At 51.2% G+C, this 23,857-nt stretch overlaps 1 protein-coding gene, 1 long non-coding RNA gene and 1 pseudogene across 4 annotated transcripts; 1 reads left to right on the top strand and 2 right to left on the bottom strand.

Annotated features, from left to right (window-relative positions):
* Positions 1-798: 798 nt before the first annotated feature.
* On the top strand, positions 799-9,606 carry LOC139359464 (golgin subfamily A member 6-like protein 26). 2 transcript variants are annotated; one of them, XM_071082486.1, is made up of 10 exons: positions 799-1,000; positions 2,658-2,786; positions 3,583-3,612; positions 3,875-3,925; positions 4,014-4,107; positions 4,203-4,309; positions 5,694-5,752; positions 6,082-6,223; positions 6,552-8,438; positions 9,096-9,606. In XM_071082486.1, exons 1-10 carry the CDS (start codon positions 917-919, stop codon positions 9,156-9,158), a joined length of 2,646 nt encoding a protein of 881 aa, XP_070938587.1. In that variant the 5' UTR covers positions 799-916; the 3' UTR covers positions 9,159-9,606. The 2 variants fall into 2 exon arrangements, with proteins under 2 accessions (XP_070938587.1, XP_070938588.1); XM_071082487.1 differs by lacking the exon at positions 3,583-3,612.
* On the bottom strand, positions 1,210-4,213 carry LOC139359465 (uncharacterized). 2 transcript variants are annotated; one of them, XR_011615459.1, is made up of 3 exons: positions 4,043-4,213; positions 2,779-2,968; positions 1,210-2,117 (listed from the first exon to the last, which is right to left on the bottom strand). It is a non-coding gene; the product is annotated as an uncharacterized lncRNA (long non-coding RNA). The 2 variants fall into 2 exon arrangements; XR_011615458.1 differs by having other exon boundaries at positions 1,210-2,114.
* Positions 9,607-13,127: 3,521 nt separating the features above from the next.
* Positions 13,128-16,995, bottom strand: LOC139359271 (YLP motif-containing protein 1-like; annotated as a pseudogene).
* Between the last annotated feature and the right edge of the window lie 6,862 nt (positions 16,996-23,857).

The following is a 23,857-nucleotide window of genomic DNA, read 5'->3' as shown; positions in this document are numbered from 1 at the left end:
GTATGTGTGTATGTGTGTGTGTGTATGTGTGTGTGTGTGTATGTGTGTGTGTGTCCGTGTGTGTGTGTGTGTGTGTATGTATGTATTTAGAGACAGAGTCTTGTTCTGTAGCCCAGGCTGAAGTGTAGTGGCATGATTTTGGCTCACTGCAACCTCTGCCTCCCAGGTTCAAGGGATTCTCCTGCCTCAGCCTCCCAAGTAGCTGGGATTACAGACACCTGCCACCATGCCCAGCTAGTTTTGTATTTTTAATAGAGACAGGGTTTCATCATGTTAGCCAAGCTGATTTTGAACTCCTGAACTCAGGTGACCCACCCACCCCAGCATCCCAAAGTGCTGGGATTGCAGGCGTGAGCCACCACACCTGGCTCACAAGCTTTATGTTTTTAAAGATATTAGACATGTTTCTTGTTTTCTTTTTTGTTGTTTTGTTTTGTATTTTTAGAAAAACAAAAAACCCTTAACAATAATGTAGGAGAATAAGAGAAAGGTTTTCCAAAAAAGAGAAATCATTGTGATTATTTATCTTAGTGGAATGTTGGATAATATAGTCTGCTTTATCAATCATCAAGCACACTATAAAATTTCCATTTTAATAGGATTTGTACCTCAATTGAGGTAATCCAGTTTTAAAGTCTTTAAAGTGAAAGCCAGCCCCGCCCCTCTCCTGGAGTAGGCGGGGACAGAGGTTACATGGCGGCTTTCCTTGTGACATCACAGGTTCTTCAGGACAGGCTGCTGTCTGGCCACGCCTCCTTTCCCTTGCATCTTTCCATGGACCAATAGGCTTGAAGCATTAAGGCCACGCCCCATTCTGCATTCTAGTGTGGCCCTGGTTACGCCTCCTCTGGCTCAGTCACACAGCTACCTGGTAGGTGACTGGAGGTGTATAGTTGTCCTCGCCTGGATTGTGCTGATGTGGCCCCAACCCCACCGCCCTACCCATCCCATGATGTCCAAAGAGACCCAACCGATCAAATTGGCCAAGGCCAAGGAAAAGGTAAAACGCACCAGGTTGTGGCACCCCAACCCAGCCCCAGGCGCCCTCTGACAGTCAAGCTGCTGCCAGAGTCTGTGCCACTGCTAAGGCACACTAGGCTGGGAACCCCCCAGTGCCCCTGGGCTCCCCACACCAAAATCTTGTGAGCCAGCCCAACCCCCTCGTGAGTCCTGCCTCTGCCCTCGCCAGCCACCCCAGGGTGACTTTGAGCTGGTGACTCCCAGGGCTTCCCACTCCATACTCTGCCCTTACCTCCTGCTACCCCAAACCCGACCTTCTTGGGCTCTTTGGGCTCACGTCTCCAAGGACCTGGGTGCCCTAGAACCTGCCCTCACCAGTTGTCCCCTGGTCACTTTGGACAGGTGACTCCTGGGGCTCCCCGCTCCATACTCGGCCCTCACCTCCCGCCACCCAAAGCCTGACCTCCCTGGGCTCTTTGGGCTTGCATCTCCAAGGACCTGGGTCCCAATCCTGTGACCCCCCCCTCCCCAATCTCAAAGCGGCAACTTGGGCATTGCACTCCTGTGTCCCCCCCACCACTCCACCGAGGAGTGGAATGTAGTGATGTCGCAGTCCCCCTAGGAACTGTCATTACTGCCACGAGACCGGTCTTTGGTTTTAGGACCCAGTCTCCTAAGTGTTCTTGCCCATTTCTGGTTCCTCTGGTTGTAGCACAGGTTTCCAGCTGGAAGGGGATTGGGGACTGTGGGACATAGGAGAGAGAGGTTTCAGGCTGCCTTACTTCCTTAACACAGACACTGACAGTGTGAAAAGCCTTCACCTCCCCCATGAGCTCAACACATTGATGGTGTCTCTGGGTGGCAACGGGAGAACGGGTTTAGTTTGATTTTCTCCCAGGCTTCTACTCTCCAGAGAGACTCGAACATTGTTTCTGAGTTCTCCACCTCAGACTTGAATTCTGCATTGTTCTGGGACCAGAGTGCCCCTCAGTCAGTGGTTGCTGGAGTGAGATCTGCCTTATCTTCTGTGGAACAGATCTTGGGAAACTGAACTTGACAGCTTGAATCTTCCTCATCTCATCTCCACCTGGGGTACTTTGAGTGCCACAGGATAAATATGGGGCATCTTTCTGAAGCATCAGTTTCCTTTGAGTCTACTGAGAAACAAAACATTAATGTACTTAGGGGTGACTGTCACATAAATTTAGAAGAATATACAAGACTTCTCTCTGAAATGAGGGTTGGGTTGTCCTCTTTGTGTTAAGTTCCCGGGTTTCACAGAAAGGCTGCCTTCTGCCATGAGCATACATTAATATAAACGTTTGAGAGGTAGTGGTGCACTTCTTCACACTAACAGACGTGTGAGGGTGTATGACTCTAAACCACACGGTGTACAGTGCCTGCCTATGTAATATTTGCTTTTCTGCCTTTGCCTCTGGTTTCGGTACCTGGCAGCTGCTGACTTGTGGCAAAATCCCAGAGCTCAGAGTCAGAAGACTGAGTTTCAGTTCCATTAGTGCCTTCTGTTCAGCCATGGTATCAATCCCTCTCAGTCACTGATTGTGACAACACTTCCTACAGTTGTTGGTGGCATTAAATCAGATGGTGCATAAGAGTATTTTGTAGAAACTGTAAAGCAGGATGTGACTGTAGGAGTTTCTAGTTCTCATGAGTATCACTGCTCTTCCTTTCCACAGTTGAGAGACTACCATCCCCAGGCCAACCCTAGTGTTGGTACAGGAGCAAGCGACACCAAAACGAAGAACATAAATAATGGTGCTAACCCTGAGACAACCACGTCTGGAGGTTGCCACTCACCTGAGGATGTGAGTCTTGGCTGGCCAGGCTCCTGGGGACAGAGGGCCCAAGGGGTGGTGGAGGGTAATTGTTAAGATTGTGGAAGAACTCCCAGGCACTGCTTAAGAATTCTGGGTTTGAATCCTCTCCATCTGCTGGGGATATGATAGAGGGCAAATTCCTTGAGCTCTTTGGGCCTCTCTTTTCACATCTGTAAAATAGGAGTGGTGTGGTTTTACCTACATTGGTGAAGTTTAAATGAGATTTATCATTGTTGTTTTTATGTGAATCCCTAGTCCACGGCCTGCTATAAACTCTCCTTCTCGGGCTTGCGTTTCCTGGGGTAGAGTTAGAGAGTATCAGAGGTGTCTGTTAGCTCTGAGAGTCCGAGAGTTAAAGGCCCACTAGAATGGAAACCTCGGGACCGAGGGTTCCTATCTGCCTTTTCCGTCCTATGTCCGCGCTGTGAAGAACTGTCCCTGGCCCGTATGTGCTCAGTCAATGTTTGTTGAATGAATGCACCTTTCTAAATCACAAGCTGGCAGAAGGGTGGGCTCTTCTCACACTCCATCTCTGAAGGTTTCTGTGACTGTCTTTTTGAGAGAATCTAGTTTCAGACTTTGAGTTCTGTGGCTGTGGGCAAAAACCAACAAAGACTCAAGTCCTTTTACTTTGGGAGTTGAGGAGAGTTTACCAGTTCGTGTTCCCATTGGGTCTGAGAACTACCTTTAAAATCCATCCCTGGCCCCTGCCTACTGCTTCCTGGCCTGGGGAATAGAGTTGAAGGGGCCACCCTCAGTCACCTTCCTTTGACTCTCCCCACAGAAACAACAGAACCGAGCCCAGCTAGAAGAAGTAACGTGATTTCTTTGTTTGCTCACATGACTGCTGGGTTTGGAGGACACTCAGCCATAGAGGCCCCAGTCTCGTCTCACCCACTCCCAGCCTGGGGAAGAAGGCTCACCCCCCAGATTCCACCCTGTCCCCACAGGGTCCCTGATAACCTGGTCCCATGGGTGGGCCTGTCCTGGGGCAGTGGTGCCCTTCTGGGGGTATGTCTCTTGCTGTGCCATCTCTGCCTCCCCCTAGTAAGAGCTCTGTCTTCCTCTTTCTATAGGAAAAGAAGGCAAGCCACCAACATCAGGAAGCCCTAAGGAGGGAGCTAGAGGTGAGTGGAGGGTGTGAAGTTCCCTCCTGTCCCCTGGAGAAGGTTTCTTTGCTTCTCTTTCAGCACTTGCTTGTCTTTTCTCCCAAAGGCCCAGGTTCATACCATACGAATCCTTACATGTGAGAAAACTGAGCTTCAGACGGCACTCTATTACAGCCAGCGTGCTGTCCAGCAGTTGGAAGGTGGGAATCTGGCACCCGGTCATCCTTCAACCTGGCACTTTGACAGGCCTTTAGGGGGAATCTTTTGGGCCGCATCTGAATGTCTCTCATTCCAGGAGAGTGCAGGCATCTGGTCGGCCGCCTGCATGATTCATGGAATTTTGCAAGACATTTAGAGTGGGATCTCTCTGCTGTTGCTACACAGAAGAAGAAGGCTAACAGGGTGAGTCCAACCACCTGCCCCATCCCCTGGGAACCCGGCTTCACAGATGGAGGAGTGAGCCTAAAAGTCCCTTCTGCAGGATGGAGTGTCCTGCCCAGAAAACAGCATGGCCATTTCTTGCTGCTTTTGTGTGTGGTGGTTAGAGGCTGACAGGGGCTGAGTCGGCTGCTGTGGGTGAGTTGGGGGGCGCCGTGGGCAGTGAGCACTGGACATAGAGCTCGCAGGCCAAGTGCCCGCCCTGCCCATATTTCACTGTGGCCTTGGCCAAGTCCCAAGTGGCGGTTAGGATACTGGTACCATAAAGGTACAGAAGAGTAGCTTGAGTATGTTATTATTTGTGTTGAGAGAGGGAACACGTATGTGTGTGTATGTATTATGGGAATATACAATAAACATGTTTGTAAGGATCATAAACATCTCAGGAGAGAGGAACAGTGTTGGGGGGAGATAGTTCCCTTCTGTACTTTCTGAGTTTTGGACGATTTGAATGTATCATCCGTTCAAAATGTCAACAAATGATTAATTTCCTCCTTCTTATCTTTGCCCCTACCCCCAGTGAAAGAATGGGCTTAGAGAATCAGATATACCTGGGTGTTGAAATCCCAGCTCTACGTGATCTTAGGCAAGCATTTAACCCTTAATACCCCATGTTTTTCATCTATACGATAGAGGTAATAATGGTAACCGTCTCCTGTGGAGGTTGTGAGGATGAAATGGGATTGTTAGTGCAGTGCCTGGTGAAGCAGTCAGTAAAGGTTCCAACAGTGGTAGTAGTAACAGTAAGAACAATAGCAATACCATCTGATGTCTCTGGGCCCCTGCTAGCCAGCTATGAATTCAGTCTCTTTCCCTGTCCCTTCCACCTTTACTGAGTTCTTTGAAAGACAAATGAGGGCCAGGTGCTCTGGCTCATGCCTGTAATGCCAGCACTTTGGGAGGCCGAGGCTGGCAGATCACCTGAGGTTGGGAGTTCCAGACTACACTGACGGACATGGAGAAACCCCATCTCTACTAAAAATACAAAGTTAGCCGAGTGTGCTGGCACATGCCTATAATCCCAGCTAATCGGGAGGCTGAGGCAGGAGAATTGCTTGAACCCGGAAGGCGGAGGTTGTGGTGAGCTGAGATTGCGCCATTGCACTCCAGTCAGGGCAAAAAGAGTCAAACTCTGCCTGAAGAAAAAGAAAAAGTAAGAAAGAAAGAAACAAAACAAAACAAAAAAGAAAACCAAAGGAGACCCTGGGCTTGGAAGTGCCTTGAGAGCATGTGAGGTGTGACTGGGAGTGGGGAGTGGTGTGTGGAGTGGTCACGGTGGCTGTTGTTCCTGGTCGGCCAGCCGCTCCTCTGCCTGCTCTATCCTGACTTCACCTTTCTCTATTTGCAGTACATCGAGGAGTTAACAAAGGAGAGGGATGCCCTGAGTCTGGAACTGTACAGGAACACGTAGGATGGGGGACGGTGGGATGGGAGGTCTTGGGGCTCTTAGCGTGGGGGGTGTGCTGGGAGGTGGGGGTACAGGTGAGCATGGTGAGAGGCTCATACAGGTTTTCATGTGTGCACAGGGAAGCTCTAGTGCCGGCTGTGCCACTGACTCATGGGGTAGCCTCAGGCAACTCATGTCTTCTCTCTGGCCTGCCACCTGGGGCTTTAAATTCCTGGGGTCCCATCCAATGCCACGGTTCTGTGGTTGTGGGGTGAAAGTAGAGGGTTGATCACCAAAGCAGTCCTTTCTGTTCTTCGTTCATTCCTTTATCTACTGCCTCTGGTCATAGCATAACCGATGATGAGCTGAAGGAGAAAAATGCCGAACTACAAGAAAAACTTCGACTTGTAGAATCTGAGAAGTCTGAGATCCAGCTCAATGTAAAGGAGCTAGAAAGGAAGCTGGAGAAGGCCAAGCTCCTGCTGCCACAGGCAAGCAGCTACAGCCCCGGGGGTTGTGGGATCCCCATCCGGCTGGGACCATGGTCTAGGGATCATGCAGGGTATGGGGAGGCTCCAGTCAAGAGCTAGAAAATTTGGGCCCTTGTTCTGGTCCCACCATAGAATCCTCTAGAGTGTGCTAAAAATGTACAAAGTGGGGCCCTGCCTGGGGAATCAGAATCTCAGAGTTAGGGCTTAAAAATATATATTTTAAAGGATCATGGGTGAAAACCATTGTTTGATAGATTACATTTATATGACTATCCCATGAGTCTGTTTCCTTCTGAGGTTCAAACCAACACTTTCACTGTTCCAGCAGCAGCTGCAGGAGGAGGCTGACCACCTGGGTAAGGACCTGCAGAGTGTGTCCGCGAAGCTCCAAGCCCAGGTGGAAGAGAACAAGTTGTGGAACCGCCTGTACCAGCAACAGGAAGAGAAGATGTGGAGGCAGGAAGAGAAGATACAGGAGCAGGAAGAGAAGATACGGGAGCAGGAGGAGAAGAGGCAAGAGCAGGAGAAGGAGATGTGGAAGCAGGAGGAGAAGATAAAGGAGCAGGAGGAGAAGATACGGGAGCAGGAAGAGAAGAGGCGGAAGCAGGAGGAGAAGATGTGGAGGCAGGAGGAGAAGATACGGGAGCAGGAGGAGAAGATACATGAGCAGGAGGAGAAGACACAGGAGCAGGAGAAGAAGAGGCAGGAGCAGGAGAAGAAGATGTGGAGGCAGGAGAAGATGCATGAGCAGGAGGAGAAGATACGGGAGCAGGAGAAGAGGAGGCAGGAGCAGGAAGAGAACATTTGGAGGCAAGAGGAGAAGATACGGGAGCAGGAGGAGAAGATGCATGATCAGGAGGAGAAGATAAGGGAGCAGGAGAAGAAGATGCACAAGCAGGAGGAGAAGATACCAGAGCAGAAGAAGAAGAGGCAAGAGCAGGAGAAGAAGATGTGGAGGCAGGAGAAGAAGATACGGGAGCAGGAGGAGAAGATGCACAATCAGGAGGAGAAGATATGGGAGCAGGAGGAGAAGATGCATGAGCAGGAGAAGATACATGAGCAGGAGGAGACCATAAGGGAGCAGGAGGAGAAGATGCACAGGCAGGAAGAGAAGATACGGGAGCAGGAGAAGAAGAGGCAGGAGCAGGAGGAGAAGATGTGGAGGCAGGAGGAGAAGATGTGGAGGCAGGAGGAGAAGATAAGGAAGCAGGAGGAGAAGATACACAAGCAGGAGGAGAAGATACGGGAGCAGGAGGAGAAGATGCACGAGCAGGAGGAGAAGATACAGGAGCAGAAGAAGAAGATACAAGAGCAGGAGAAGAAGAGGCAGGAGCAGGAGGAGAAGATTTGGAGGCAGGAGGAGAAGATGCATGAGCAGGAGGAGAAGACACAGGAGAAGGAGGAGAAGAGGCGGGAGCAGGAAGAGAAGATGTGGGAGCAGGCGGAGAAGATTTGGAGGCAGGAGGTGAAGATGCATGAGCAGGAGGAGAAGATACAGGAGCAGGAAGAGAAGATACGGGAGCAGGAGGAGAAGATACGGGAGCAGGAGATGTGGAGGCAGGAGGAGAAGATACAGGAGCAGAAGGAGAATATGCACAATCAGGAGGAGAAGATACGGGAGCAGGAGGATAAGATACACAAGCAGGAGGAGAATATATGGGAGCAGGAGAAGAAGAGGCAGGAGCAGGAGGAGAAGATGCGGAGGCAAGAGGAGAAGCTACGGGAGCAGGAGGAGAAGATATGGAGGCAGGAGGAGAAGATACGGGAGCAGAAGGAGATAATACAGGAGCAGGATGAGGTGATGCGGGAGCAGGAGGAGAAGATGTGTGAGCAGGAGGAGAAGCTGGGGAAGAAGGAGGATATGCTGTGGGAGCAGGAGGAGAAGATGTGTGAGCAGGAGGAGAAGCTGGGGGAGAAGGAGGATATGCTGCGGGAGCAGGAAGAAAAGCTGTGGGAGCAGCAGAAGAAGATGTGGGAGCAGGAGGAAAAGATGTGGAGGCAAGAGAAGAAGCTAGGGGAGCAGGAGGAGAAGATGTGGAGGCAGGAGGAGATGATGCGGGAGCAGGAGAAGAAGATGTGGGAGCAGGAGGAGAAGATGTGGAAGCAGGAGGAGATGATACGGGAGAAGGAGCAAAAGATACGTGAGCAGGAGGAGAAGATGCGGGAGCAGGAAACGAGGCTGTGGCAGCAGGAGGAGAAGATGCAGAAGCAGGAGGTGAGGCTGCAGGAGCTGGAGGAGAGGCTGGGGGAGCTGGGGCGGAAGGCCAAGCTCTGGGGAAGCAGGCGGAGGTGGTTGCAAACCCTGGAGATCATACAGAGCGACCTCACCACAACTTAGCAGATGGTGGTTGGCTCCCTCTGCTTTTCCACCAGTCTGTGGCGTACAGCTTCAATGGTGGGAAGAAGGGTGTGAGATTTGAGGCTGGGGAGGGAGGCATGGGCCTCTAGGCAAGGGAGGCAGTCACTTAGGCCTGGAGGAAGGGGCCAGGGGCCAGGGGCCTGGACAGATAACAGAGACCCACTGTGCCCTCGCCACCCTGTTTATGGGCCCAGAATCTGGAAGCCAGCCACTGCCTACCCTGACGCCCATCCTGCAGGTGGAGCTGAAGAGCCAAGAGGCTCAGAGTCTGCAGCAGCAGCGAGACCATTCCCTGGGTCCCCTGCAGCAGTACCTGGCCGCCTATCAGCAGCTGGCCTCTGAGAAGGAGGCTCTGCCCAGCTGCAGCAGCAGGAAGCTCAGGGCAAAGCGGTGGCCGAGGTGGCCCCCCAATAGTTGCAGGAGACCCAGTTGAGGGAGCTGATGAGGGTGAGGCCCTGAGGGGGATGACCTGGCAGCCTCCGTGCCTTCTCACTCTCTTTTCTGGCCCCTTAGGAGCACCTGGAAGCTGCCATCTACCGAGCACATGACAAGAAGGCAAAAACAATAAACATGTAAAACCCGGCAGCAAGGCCTGGAGAAGAGTCAGCTGCCATGTGACTGTTTAGAATATAGTCTGAGCCTAAACCTGAAAAAAAAAAAAAAAGAAAAATTATTTATTTTAAATTGTGGCAAAATACTGGTCAGGCACAGTGGTTCATGCCTGTAATCCCAGCAATCTGGGAAACTGAGGTGAATGGACCACCTGAGGTCAGGAGTTCCAGACCAGCCTGGCCAATACAAAAATTAGCCGGGCATGGCGGCGCATGCCTGTAATCCCAGTTACTTGGGAGGCTGAGGCAGGAGAATCGCTCGAACCTGGGAGGCAGAGGTTGCAGTGAGCTGAGATCGTGCCACTGCACTCAAGCCTGGGTGACAGAGCGAGACTCCGTCTCCAAAAAAAAACAAAAAAACAAAAAAACAACAAAAAAAAATAACAAAAAAATACTTCTTCCTTATCTTCCTTACATGTATGTTTCTATTGGTTTTTTTCTTGTATGTTTCTATTGTTTTTTTTCTTGTTCTTTCTCATTTAGTCTTGTCTTGTCTTATGGCATTGCTAGTAAAATTTTATCTGCCTCCAGAGAGTATTGACTTTGACTTTATGGCACACAATTGGAGTAAGCGCAGATCACCTTCATCTAGTTTGGAACTAAGCTGGTTCAAAGCAGGTTTTAGTTTTTGTGAGGGCTGGTCTATTTTTTATTCATTTGGACTCCTAGGGGTGACCCTTCCAGGGTTCCCACCAAGGTCCCATCTCCTTACTGGGACCCAAATTCTCATGAGGTCATTTCAGCCCTGTGAGTGCCACACATTCAGCTAGGCTCTCCAGCCTCTTAACCACCACTTCAGACTCAGTTTCTTAACCTCTTAGCCCTCTAGTGTTTACCAATCACCAAGTGTCGGAAAAGCAGTACAGACTGTCAAGGTCACCTCCTAGGCCTGGTCACTCAAGTTCTGACTGAGGTCTCCAATTACCTTCAAACAGTTGTTTTTGGTGGTGGGGGCACATTTTGGTCCAGTTTCTCTAACTGCTTTTGGGGGCAGGCTAATCTATAACAAGCTACTCTGCCTTTAGTGAAAGTTGAGAACCTTCATCTGTCTGTTTTTTTTTTTCTTTTGAGATGGAGTCTCGCTCTGTTGCCCAGGCTCCAGTACAGTGGCGTGATCTCTGCTCACTGTAACCTCCGCCTACTGGGTTCAAGCAATTCTCCTGCCTCAGCCTCCCGAGCAGCTGGGACTACAGGCCTGTGTCCCCATGCCTGGCTAATTTTTGTATTTTTAATAGAGACAGGATTTAACCATGTTTTCCAGGCTGCTCTCGAGCTCCTGACACAGGTGATCTACCCGCCTCGGCCTCCCAAAGTGCTGGGATTACAGGCGTGAGCCACTGCATCTGGCCCATCTCTCTTTTAAAAAATGTTTTTAATTTGAGGTATAATTTATATTCAGTGAAATGCACAGATCTGGTATATATTTTGATGAATTTCAACAAATGCATTACCCATGTATCCCACCTCCTTTGAAGATATAGAACATTCCTATCATCCAGAAGGTTCTCCTGTGCTTTAACCCCGTCCGGCACTCCCCCAGCAGCTGATGAACCTGCTGACGACATTGGTACAGGATTCTGGCCTCCCCAAAAGAGCTGCTTTGACAAGCCTGCTTGCCTTACCCAGCACTAAGTCCCTGCCTGCTCTCTCAAAATTTCCATCTTTAAACTGGTTGTACCTATAAACCGCCCTGGTCAAGTCAGTAGATAAACCCTGAAAATAAACACCCCTTCCTGGCCCAGCAGCTACAACCTAATCTTTCCTGTAACCCCAAACTATCAGACATGTCACTCGCCTGCTGGTTCACCCTCACTAGGGTGGCAGGTGCACCGGAGCAGCTGGGCTCACCTGTTAAGCAAGAGGCCAATAGCTGGACAGTGACACTCAGACCCCAGCCTGGGTGAGCCTGGCTGAAAGCCCCCTTCTTTCCGATCCGACTGTGGAGGGGCGGGGGGGAGCATTCACAACTCTACTGCGCTCCACATCCTTCAGCTGTGCTTCCTCCTGGGAGACGGAGCTGTTCATTAATTTGGACAAAGCCTTCTTGAGGGCTGTAGGTTTGACAGGCTGGGTGTGTGGGGGCCACCGTGCTAGAGAGAGAGGCTGGTGTGTCAGAAGGCAGCCACCTGGCCAGAGGAGGGTCAACCCCCTTGGTGTCCTCCTTCCCCTGGCTGGACACAGTGCCCTGCACTCTCCACATGTGACTGCTCCCCTCAGAGCCGCTTCCAGGGGAGGGGTAATAACACTGTGGGTGGGGACACTGTGTTAGTTTACAGTGGGCCATGGCTCCCTCTGACATCTCCAACTCAGAGGCAGTGGAGAGAAGATGAGAAATTCCCTACACCTCCTCCCTCAGCACCCACCTCTGCACACATCCACATATAGAGACTCCGATGGTGGTCCCTGGGAGTGCTGCCATTTGTGCCTCCTTTCCATGCCTGCAGCAGCCATGCCCACTCTCCAGACCCTCACCCACCTGGCTCAGTAGAGGCTGCACTGCCTGGGGTCCTGCCCCTACACCTGGGCCTCTGTACCCATCAGTTCCCCCAGTCTGGTTCTTATTTCCCCCAACAACTAGGGAGCCTGTAAGGTCACCTGCTGAGCAAGCTGGGGGAGAGAGTAGGGCGGGGCTGGGAGGATGAGGAGGAGAAGCTTATGGTCGTGCTGGAGACTCAGCGGAGCAGAGTCTATGCAGGCCCATTGGCTGCCTAGCCAGTGGTGACCCCGCTCCCACCCTCACTTCTTTTTTGTTAACAAAACCGTGGACTCATTAAATATTGGACACCTATAAACCTCATGGACCCTCCTCCAGCCTCCCCGTCATGCATTGGTGAGTCTAAGTCAACTCTAGTCATTTCATTCCACTGGACACTGATTGCCTGGGGCTTGGGCATGAGCTGCTTCTTCACCTGAGCCTGAGCCACAGATGTCCTCTGCACCTACCAACTGATGCACTGGGCCAGGGAGAGCTCCGTCTCGATGGAGATGAGCTGTGAGGAGTTGGTGGCTGGGTGGATCAGGATGTTGTAATGGGTTTTGTTCAGAGAGTCGTCCATCAGCTTCTGCTCAGCATGGGCCACGCGGCAGTCCCCTGGCTAAGAACACAGACATGCTGGGCCCTTGTGCAACTGTCCCCCACTGCAGCTGACAGCTACAAAGTGGGAACTGAGAGAGCCAGGAGCACAGGCACCCTGAGGGCCGGCTGAAGCAGTGAAGGTGCTGGGGTTCTGGCTCTCCCTGGGGACTTCAAATGACATTCATGAATGGTTATTCATTCATGAATAGTTATTCATTCATGAATAGCTCAGTTACCTCCTCCCATGCCACACCTCTTCCTCCTCCTCCTCCCTCGATCAGTGAACAGCATCCCACGCTCTACACATCTGATATGAAACTGGGTGTCTCTTCCAGACTCCTCCATCGGTTCATCCAAGTGGCCACCAAGTCCTGTCTGTCCTCCCATCTCCACGGCTACAGCCATGTCCCTGCCTCCCCTGCCCCGTCCACCTTCTGTTCTCTCCACCTGCACTCTGTCCCCACCATCCATGTGGCATACAGTGGCAGACTGGTCTTTCTACAGCACACTGGACTAGCGCCCTTCCCTGCCCACAGCTCTCAGAGCTGGAGGTGGAGTTGAAACTCATGGTTTGACATTCAGAGCTCTTTCCCCCTCGGCACTGGCTTCTCCAGAGCGCTCACAGTGCGGGGCAGGAGCCCCTGACTCAAATGTGGGTTTGGTGCTGAACTGGGTCTGAGGTGGTGCTTTCCCTAAGAAGAGACAGGACTGAGATGGGGAGATGTTCTGGGTTCAGAGTTAGACCCACAGAGTGCAAGGTTTCTCCGAGACACCAAATGGAGGGTCCAGCTGGCAGCTGGCTCCTGGTCTGGAGCTTCAAGGAGAGGTGTCAGCTCAGAGCCACATTCAATAGCCAGCTTAAATGCAGCCTCCTGCAGGGAGCCCCTGGAGCATGCACAGTCTCAGATCTGCCCCTCTGTGTACCCCAGAGCCCTTGCCAAGTGGCGTTTGGTTCTTCATGTCATCTCCCTCCCATGTCTGAGAGTAAAGGTGAGGTGCAGGGACTTGAGCTTGTGTACTCTGGTGTCTTAATGGAGAATGTGTCAAGTAGAGTGGAGGCGGCTTGGAAAGAGGGAGACTCAGAGGAGAGTGAAGGACACATGACCAGGCGAGCCTGGGAGCAGGAAAAGAGATGAGCGTGAGTAGAGGAAACTGCTGGGGCAGGGGAGCGGATGGGAGGATCAGGGAATGAGGGGGCTGGAGAGGTGGGGGTAGGGATGCTGGCAAGGGGCTGCCTGGCTCGCCAGGCTCAGGAGTCAGTTACATCCTCCCACAAGGGCCAGCTCACCTGGTCGCCCCAAAGCCCTCCCTCTGTGGGTGGGACCAGAGGGCCCAGAGCACGGATGACCCAACTGAGCAGGACTGAGGTGGACTCAGGTGGGTGCTGGGCTGGACTCCTGGCTGTGGGGAGCAGCCGCCACCCTGCCTACTGCGTCCACTTTCCAACTCGCTGTCTATCTGAACAGATGCAAATTGGGCACCTTGTGAAACGTGCTCCTGGTGCACCTGCTGCCTGCTGCCCCTCCTGCAGAGTGCCTGGGCTCTCCAGAGGGGATTCCTGTGAAGGCTTGGCCTAGATTCTGAGTCCTGCCTCTCACCCGGGGCTGCTACCCCAGAGGCCAGCTGCTTGAGTACCCTGGAAGCCTGTCTGTAGCCCGGGCTACAGCTGGGTCCATCCCACAGCCCTTCATTAGTGCATCTATTTGGACTGACTGCTCATTTCGTAGAGAGGGGTATGTCTTGCCCCAGCCCATCTGGCATGTCCAAGGCAGCTGTGGGGACAGAATCTGCAGCTCCCGGGCCCCAGCCCTGCAATAGTAGGAGAGGCTGGACCCACATCTCTGAAGTCCCCCCGGGCTGGTGCGAGCAGGTTCCCAAGTCCAGGCCTGCTCTGCAGGCTGTGGGGCTCATGCGCCAACTCTGAGCCCACCTGATGTGCTCAGGTTGCTCACCTTTGGGCCTGTCCTGCCTCTCAGGCATTCAGCTGACCCTGAGGGCCTCTCCCTCATCTTGACCACCAGCTACGGGCTCTGACTTACAGGTTCCCAGAACCTTAGACCATTTGCCGCCTGCCCCCCCGCCCCGCCCCGCCCACCACATTTCTCAGCTGAGGAAACTGAGACCAGAGAGGGGAAGCAACTTTCTCAAGGACCCCCAGCAAGTCAGAGGCAGAACCGGGTCTAGGAACCTCTTCTCGACAGAGGTTCTCCCTGTCCCCTGAGCCTTTTTTAGTGCCTCATGAACTTCCCTGTAAGGAGACTGCCCCGCCGAGGCTGGAAATGGTGCTGTCCAGGGCGGTGTGTGCCCATGACTGTGCCTGTGTTTGTACTTGTGAGTGGGTATGGGGGTGGGGATGAGGAGTGGGAATAAATGGCAGGGATGCTGCGGCTGGAATGCACTCCGCCTCACCCCAAAAAGGGGTACAGGAGAGCCCAGCCAAGCACAGCACATGCTTCACCTGGAATCTGCGGAATGACTGGGAGGCCGGCTGGGCTCAGAAGACAAGGAACAGGCCTTTCCCCACAGATGACAGGGAGGCCCAGGATGGGTGGAAGCTTCTGCTGCAGCTTTGGGGGTCACATCCCAGCCCACGGGCTGACAGTTAAGCAGAGAAGCCGCGTCTAGGGGTCAGTCATGATCCAGTGATTCTGATGAGGAGGGGTCCCCACCAGCCTCTGTCCAGGGTCTTGTCTGGAAAAACTGTTCCCTGGCAGAAATGGGCTGATAATTTGAGAGGAAGCCGTAGCTGAAATTCTAAACTGTGTGAGTGTGTGTCTAGTTTGAAAAAGCATATCCGACTTCAACATTTATATTGAAAAAATGGAAAGCTATTCCCCTTGTTTTGGAATACAAACTACAGAAAGCAACAGTTAACAGAATCTTATTGGAAAGGTCAGATTCTGCATCTGGAAAGGCACAGTGACTTTCAACTGGGGTGTGTGTCCTTCACTGAGGAAGGGAAGGTGAGATTTATGTTTAGTAAAAGGCAGCTATGAATTTACCTTTTATAAAGAACTTGCCACATACTATGAGTGCTTTTTCAATCATGTCAGAATCACCCGGATGCCTGTGTAAATGCAAGTTCCCAGGCTTCATTCCCAGAGACTCTGGTCCTGTGAGCCTAGGGTGGGGCCCGGAAATCTCTATGGGGTGGTGCAGGCTGCCCCAGGACCACACCTAAGAAACACTGCAACTGCCCCACACACACATCCAAGTCCCCAAATACGTAGGCAGGCCTCTCATCTCCATAGAACAGATAGGAAAACTGAGGTCCAGAGTGGGGAAAGAAATGGCACAGGGTCACCCAGCAAGTAGTAGCAGAGCCACGACACACCCACTGCCTGCGGACACCATCTCTGATGACAGCTCCACCTCCCTACAGGAACCTTGCCCACCCCCACCCCTACCTCCTGCTGCCCCTATGGTGGGTCTCTGTCCAAGGAAGATGTAGCCCTGGTCCTCTAGGCTGACTGGGGCTCAGAGAAAAAGCTTGGCCCAGAGTGTAGGAGCTAGAAGGGTCCTTGGAATTCAGGCGGGGAAATTGAGGCCCAAAGAAGGCAGTCCTCACATTTCAACTCTGGAGAAGGTCTGGGTCTCCTTCCTGAGTGGTAGGTTTGACTTCACCAGCCCGGCCCTCAGTCAAGCTGGCTGTCCAGGCCCGCCACACCTCGGGGTGGGTGACCAGAGGTGGTGGTGCCATAAAACACGTTTCCTGGGAGATCCACCCCCAAAGCTCAAAACATTCCAGGGCTGGTGATTTGGGCACGCCCCCTTCCCTCTCAGCCTTGTTTCCCCATCTCTACAATAGCTGTGTTGGAGGAGACTTCTCTCTGAGACTGAGCTGCAGAGGTTCTCCCGGGTGCCTACACCGCCCAGGTTGCCGGCTCCTCTGTGCCCACTCTTCAAGACAGTCAGCTCTTAGGTGAGAAAGGAGCCTCGGCCCTATCAGGAGTGGGGGCCGGTGCAGCGCCAGCCTCCCAGACTGCTGGGGATGACCCAGGCTGCCTGCAAAACTGGTGCCATCCAGCACCGCTGCCCAGGCCACAGACACCCACCAGGGAAGGTGGCCCTGGCCCTTACAGTGGCTCTGAGAAGAGGAAGCCCCAGTCCAAACCTCGTGGAGCCACCCACACCTTCCCTCAGCCCAAAGAGGCTTTTAGGAAAATGAATCATGTCAAGTTCATACCCATGGGGTTGCTGACAGAAAGGACAGTGTGGGGTGAGCTGGCACAAGGGAGTGCTGCTCTGTGCACACTTTGCAGGGAGGGCACTTAGGAAAAGGGACTGCAATCTGAGAGGGTGAGTAGCTCAGGGTTAAGGGGAGGGGATAGAGCTGGAGTGAGCTGGCCTCATCCTCCCCCTTGTGCCTTCCAGCCTGGGCTCAGGTGATTCAAGGGAGCAAACACGTCCTTTTCCCGACCAGGGAGTTCTCGCCACATTTTGGAATCAGTACCATTCCCTTGGGGGCTGGGGGACAGCCCCCACCTTCCGACCTGGCTGGAACTGCTGCCTCCATTCTGGATCCAAAAGGGCACCTGGCAGCTTCTCCATCTCCCTCCCAGTCCAGCCCCCCCTCCTCTCCAGTGAGGGCCCCAACAGCAAATCTGACAACTGGAGGAACAAGGCAGGAAGGGCAGGGTCTGAGGGAGTGACCACCTTCAAAGAGCAGCTCGGCCACCTTCTCTCCAGGACTCTCAGGCTTGCTTTCATATCGCTCCCTCGACATCCTTTTGCTATAATCTGGCATGTAGACAGACAGATGGTCTTTAAAAACAACAACACTGTTGACGTGGAGCAGACATTCCCTTTGGGATGGTTTGGAGAAGTTAGGGTTGAGGGCATCCTCTCTTCTGCAACCCGCAGCAGTGATAGGTGAGATATAGAAAGTAAATAAAGGCCGGGCGTGGTGACTCACGCCTGTAATCCCAGCACTTTGGGAGGCCGAGGTAGGCAGATCACCTGAGGTCAGGAATTCGACACCAGCCTGGCCAACATGGTGAAAATCCGTCTTTACTAAAATTACAAAAATTAGCCAGGCATAGTGGCGCACGCCTGTAGTTCCAGCTACTCAGGAGGCTGAGGCAGGGGAATCACTTGAACCCGGGAGGCTGAGGTTGCAGTGAATGGCGATCTCATCACTGCATTCCAGCCGGGGTGACAGAATGAGACTCCATCTCAATAAATAAAAATAAAAAAGTAAGTAAATAAAAAAGACATACCGAGTCTGAAAAATAAGTTAATGTTTATCTCCATGAACGAAAAGCAGAAAATAAATGCAAAGTGGCTGGAGGCTGAAGAGCCTGGACCCTGCTGGGCATTGGAAACCGAAGACAGTGGCAGGTCCTTTGGGATAAAGGGACCAAATGACTCCTAGCTGGAAGCTGGGAGCTTGGGTGGACCCCAGTACTTGAAAGCATGCTGAGCAGGTGCGGTGGTTCATGCCGGTAATCCCAGCTCTTTGGGAGGCTGAGGTGGGCCGATCACCTGAGCTCAAGAGTTGGAGACCAGCCTGGCCAACATGGTGAAACCCTGTCTATACTAAAAATACAAAAAAGTTAGCCACGTGTGGTGGCAGGCACCTGTAATCCCAGCTACTTGGGAGGCTGAGGCAGGAGAATCCCTTGAACCCTGGAGGCAGAGGTTGCAGTGAGCTGAGATCACACCACTACACTCAAGTCTGAGCGACAAGACTCCATCTCAAAAACAAAACAAAACAAAACAAAAAAACAAGGGTGCTGGAGGGTGGGGGAGTCTGCTCTGATCTGTGGTCTGTATCTCTGGCTTTATGGGATGTATACCTCCCCAATATCCCCAGGACAGGAGCTTGTAAATGCCGTAAAACCTGAAGGCCACTGCAAAACTGTTGACATCAGGCTAGCAAAAGGTGATAGGATGAAATAGGTTTTTTTAAATAAAGGAAAAAGAAGAGTGATCTAATTATCTATCGAGAATAATATAATCTTGGTACGAAACTGGAACAAGGATGTACAAGGACAGTTCATGGTAGAACAGTCTGAATGACGAGTCTTTGTCACAAGGAGAGGGCACAGGGCAGTGCTTAGCGCTCGGCCTCTGGAGCCAGGCAATCCGGATTTGTACTCCTGCTGCCACTGCTTATCTCCCCTGTGACCTTAGGGAAAATGACTTGCCTTCACTGTGCCTTAACTCCCTCGTAGATAAAGGGGGAAATAACCTTTACAATAAGCCTTCTAGGATGAAATGAAATAACTCAAGGAAACTAACTTAACAATACCCAGAACATAGAAAAGCAAATAGATGTTAGCTATTACTAACTTTTATGAACATGAATTCCAAAATTTTAAATAAAATAATACCAAGTCGAATACGGCAATGTACACACACAAACACAAATAATGCATTGTGGTGAATTAGGTTTTATTACAATAATGCAAGGGCACAGTCAACATCAGATAATGCACTATTAGCAAGCCAGCTTCCTTTTTTTTAAAGACAAGGTCTCACTGTCACCCAGGCTGGGGTGCGGTGTCAACATCTTGGCTCACTGCAACCTCCACCTCCCCAGCTCAAGCAATCCTCCCCACAGCCTTCCAAAGTGCTGAGGTTAGAGGTGTGCGCCACCACACCTGGCCCTATCTTCTTTAATGTAAAGCAATTATCATACTTAATAATAAAATTTGGGAAGCACTTTCCATCAAAGTTAGGACGTAGACAAGGGTACCTTCTATCACTGTCTCTACTGAACATGCCACTGGAGGTCCTAGGTAATGTGTTAGGCTAATACATGAAATTGCCTTTTTTTTTTTTAGGTTATGGAGTGCAGTGGAGTGCAGTGGCACAGCATCAGAAATGTATGTCATTCAACCTATAACAGAAATAAATCGGCCGGGCGAGATGGCTCATGCCTGTAATCCCAGCACTTTGGGAGGCCAAGGCAGGCAGATCACCTGAGGTCAGGAGTTGGAGACCAGCCTGGCCAAAATGATGAAACCCCATCTCTACTAAAAAAAAATACAAAAAATTATCCAGGTGTGGTGGCGGGTGCCTGTAATCCCGGCTACTCAGGAGGCTGAGGCAGGAGAATCGCTTGAACTCGGGAGGTGGAGGTTGCAGTGACCCAAGATTGTTCCACTGCACTCCAGCCTGGGAAATAGAGCCAGGCTCTGTCTCAAAAAAAAAAAAAAAGAAAGAAAGAAAAAGAAAAAGAAAAAGAAAAAGAAAACAGAAAGAAAAAAAAAGAAAGAAAGAAATGAAGAAAATAAAATTTTTAACCTGGAAAGAAAAAAACTACCTGTATTTTCAGACCATATGATTGTCTACACAGAAAATCCAGAAGAATATACAGATACATTATTAAGACTAGTAAGAGAGTTAACAAGGTTGTTGAATTCAAGATCAACTTAAAAAAAACTATTAGCGTTCCTATACATCAGTAATAACAAATTAGAAAATACAATAGAAAAAGAGATTCTATTCACAATAGCAACAAAACCCTGACAATATATCTAGCAAAATATACACAAGGCCTTTCATGAAGAGTATTGCCATAACCTGAATGTGTCTCCCAAAATTCATGTGTTAAAACTTAATTCCCAAGATGACAGTACTAAGAAGTGGGGCCTTTAAGAAGTGATTAAGACATAAGGGCAAGCCCTCATGCATGAGATTAGTGCCTTATAAAAGGGCTTGGGGGTAGTGGTAAGTCTGTCCCTTCTGCCTCATGGGAACATAGCATTTGTCTGCTCCAGAGGAAGCAGCGTTCAAGGTACCATCCTGGAAGCAGAGACCAGGCCCTCACTAGACACTGTATCTGCTGGAATCTTGATCTTGTTCTTCCCAACCTCCACAACCTCCAGAACTGAGAAAATAAACTTCTGCTCTGTGTGAATCACCCAGTCTCAGGTGTTTTGGTATAGCACTACAAAGGGACTAAGACAAATATAGGCCGGGCGCGGTGGCTCAAGCCTGTAATCCCAGCACTTTGGGAGGCCGAGACGGGCGGATCACGAGGTCAGGAGATCGAGACCATCCTGGCTAACACGGTGAAACCCCGTCTCTACTAAAAAATACAAAAAACAAGCCGGGCGAGGTGGCAGGCTCCTGCAGTCCCAGCTACTTGGGAGGCTGAGGCAGGAGAATGGCGTGAACCTGGGAGGCGGAGCTTGCAGTGAGCTGAGATCTGGCCACTGCACTCCAGCCTGGGCGACAGAGCGAGACTCCGTCTCAAAAAAAAAAAAAAAAAAGACAAATATAAAACTTTCCCAGGGACTTAAAGAAAAAACTGACTAAACTGAAATATATGCCATATATATTATGAATCGTAGGACTCAATGCTATAAACATACTGCTTCTCAACAAATTAATCTATAAATTAAATAAATTCCCACACAAATCCCAATAGAATTTTTTTGTGGAACTTGACAGGCTGATCCTAAAATTCATGTAGTCATTGAGGAGCCAAGAATAGTGTAGCAGGGCTGGCAGGCATGGTGGCTCACTCCTGTAATCCCAGCACTTTGGGAGGCCAAGGTGGGCAGGTCACCTGAGGTCGAGTTGGAGACCAGCCTAGCCAACATGGTGAAACCCCATCTGTACTAAAAATATAAAAATTAGCTGGGCATGGTGGTGCGTGCCTGTGGTCCCATCTATTCAGGAGGCTGAGGCAGGAGAATTGCTCAAACCAGAGAGGTGGAGGTGGTAGTGAACTGAGATCGTGCAATTGCATTCTAGCCTGGGCAATAGAGTGAGGCTTTTTCTCAAGAAAAAAAAAAGAGGAATATCTAGGGTTGTCCCTAGTTACCTGGTGCATGGCCCTGGGATGATAAGGGTAGATGGACAGTGGCAGCCTTTGCTGTTTGGAGGCAGCTGTGCCCATCCACAGTGTCACTGGCCAGGTCCAGGTCCAGTCTGCCCATACACAGCAAGTCCATCACTGTGACACAGGTTTTGCAAAAGAAAAAAGATAGATTCACAAGACCGCCAAGTGAGGAGGCGGGAGAAGAGCTCTCAAATCCACCTCCTGAAGATGAAGCTGAGGGCTGTTTCTAGGTTAGGAAAGCGTGATGTCTAAGATGTCAGGGGAGGTGATTGGCAGTGGGGAAAAATGAAATAATAGGTTCATTTTGTGCAAGTGTCATCAGGCTTCTTGGCATTTCATAGGACATAAGTACAGAAAATGGTGGCATTAGCATGATCTGAAGGTGGAGTGTTGGGCTCTGAAGGTGGAGTTTTGGACCCTCTGATGTCAGGATGGACCTTTTCTCAGGCACATGCATGGGTCCAGTTGAAGGGTCAGTGGTCTCAACCAGTTTGAATTGGACAGGAGTTGACCCAAGGTCCTGAAATACAATGGAAGCACCATGACCATTGTGACCTATGAATGTTATCTATAATGTAGCCAGTGAAGGTTGAGTTTCAGCGTTTAGTGTACCGTGGCCTTTGGGTTCATGGAAAAGGGAAACAAAAAATAACACAAAGCAAGCAGCCAAAAGCAAGCAGCCGAAAGCAAGCAGGGCAGCACTGTGACCTGCGGTGGCCACAAGCCCAGCACCAGGCACTTCGTGGCAGACCCACAGATGTGGGGGCTCCACAAGGCACAGCGGCCCAGAGACCTCTCCAGGGCCTTGCCCTTGGTTGTCCTACTTAGGTGGCTGGGCATGTTTCAGCTTCTCAGAGTGACCGATTGGTGACCTGCTCGCTGACGCTCCAGCACCATCCCCACACCTCCAGTTCCCAGCCCCTCCGCAATCCTGTAAGGTCTAATTCCACAACAAATCCCTTAGCCTGTTCTCACATGGTTCTGCTTCTTCCCTCACTGAATCTTGACACTTCTTTCAAGGTGAGCGTAAGCGGCGAGCGCTCTCTGGGCCCTGGGAATGCACCTGAACCAGGATGCCCCTCCCCAGGGGCCTTGCCTTCCTCAGCAGCTCCAGAGGGAGGCTTGCTTCCCTCCGCCCTTAGCAGAATGATTTGTTAAAAGGGTCACATCAGCCCCACACTAGCCCGAAAGGCCTCAGGGACAGGGCAGGGTCTTCGATCCTCATCTCTTAGGGCGGTGAGGAGGAAGCCACAATATACTGGGTACCTGCTTGGTGCTGGATACTTCATCATTTTATCCTCACAAGAAGCTACTGCCCCAGCTTGCAGTGAAAAGCTGATAGGGAGGGAGGTTGGTGGTGCTGGAGTTTGAACACACACTTAACAAACACCAAAGTCCATAGGTCCCTTGACCTGCCCACCTGCCCACAGATGCAGCAGGAGGTAGAGCTGGGATTTCTGCCCATGTCTGGCCTCTGCTGGGTCCTGGGGCCTGCCGCTCTCTGCTCTTCCCCTTTTCCACCTCCCACCTGCCCCCTTTCTCCTGGGGCTCAGCTTGGTGCACTAAGATGCTCATCAGTGTCTGGGGCACACAGCAGCTGAGGCCACAGAACCAGGAGGATTGGTGGCTCTGTCATTGGGTCCAGAGGTGGCTCTGCCACGGGAACCTGGGGACATGGGTTGGGGCTGATCCAGACCCAAGATATTATGGAATGCAGCCCCCCAACCCAAAGGGCCTGAGACAAGGAACAGCTGGTCCCCATCCCTCCGGTCAGCACCATCTGAGGCCTCACCATCTGGGTTGGTGCCACTCAGTGCCTGCTGCTGGCCTAATGCCTTGCTTGGTCTCAGAGAATTCTCTCCTGCCATGCAGCAGTTTGGAGTGAGTTTCCTCCATGGCCCTTCCAGCCTGGCTATGCCACGGCTTTCCATCTGTAGGTGGTAATGAAGGATGTGAGGTCGACAGACAAGGACACCCATCCTGGCTCTGCTGCTTTGGAGCTCCATGACCCTGGACTAGCTACTTTCTCCTTTTCCTCATCTATAAGGGCTGTGCTGATACTTCCACAAGATAATGTGGGTAGAGCATGTCGCACAGTGACTTGGCACCCAGTAAGTGCTCAAAAATGATGGTGGCACTAGCGGTTGTCATGGAATGCAAGAAATTACAAGAACTCATGGTTGGATCAACATGGGTCCAAATCCCAGTTTGACCACTTAGCAGCTGTGGTGGGCAAGTTACCTCACCTTTCTGAACTTTGGTTTTTCCATCTGTAAAAAAGAGGATGATACTTGTACGTCCCCTTCCCATAGGGTTGTTCTGAGGCTTAAACGGGATAATGAACATGAAAGCCTCTGCAAATAGCATTCTGGAGCATTCCTGAGTTCAGGTAGAGGGAAAGGTTTTTGCTGGGACTGGCTTGTTATGTTCTTTCTAAATGGAAATGGAACTGAAGTGTCTCCTCTATCCATTTACTGGAAGAGTCATAAGTGACATGATTAGATGATCCCTTGGAGCCTACAGCTTAGGTCAGTGGTTCTCTAGGCTGCACATTGGAATCACCTGAGAGTTAAAAACAAAAACCAGGACACCCTATGCCTGTGTCTCATCTCCAGCAATTCTGATGTGATTGGTCAGGGCTGTGGCCTGAGCAGCCTATGTCTCATCTCCAGCAATTCTGATGTGATTGGTCGGGTCTGTGGCCTGAGCAGCCTGTGTCTCATCTCCAGCAACTCTGATGTGATTGGTCGGGGCTCTGGCCTGGGCAGCCTGTGTCTCATCTCCAGCAACT

This window comes from Macaca nemestrina, chromosome 17 (assembly GCF_043159975.1).
Source record: "Macaca nemestrina isolate mMacNem1 chromosome 17, mMacNem.hap1, whole genome shotgun sequence".
Lineage (NCBI taxonomy): Eukaryota > Metazoa > Chordata > Mammalia > Primates > Cercopithecidae > Macaca > Macaca nemestrina.
This window is presented reverse-complemented; position numbering and strand designations above follow the sequence as displayed.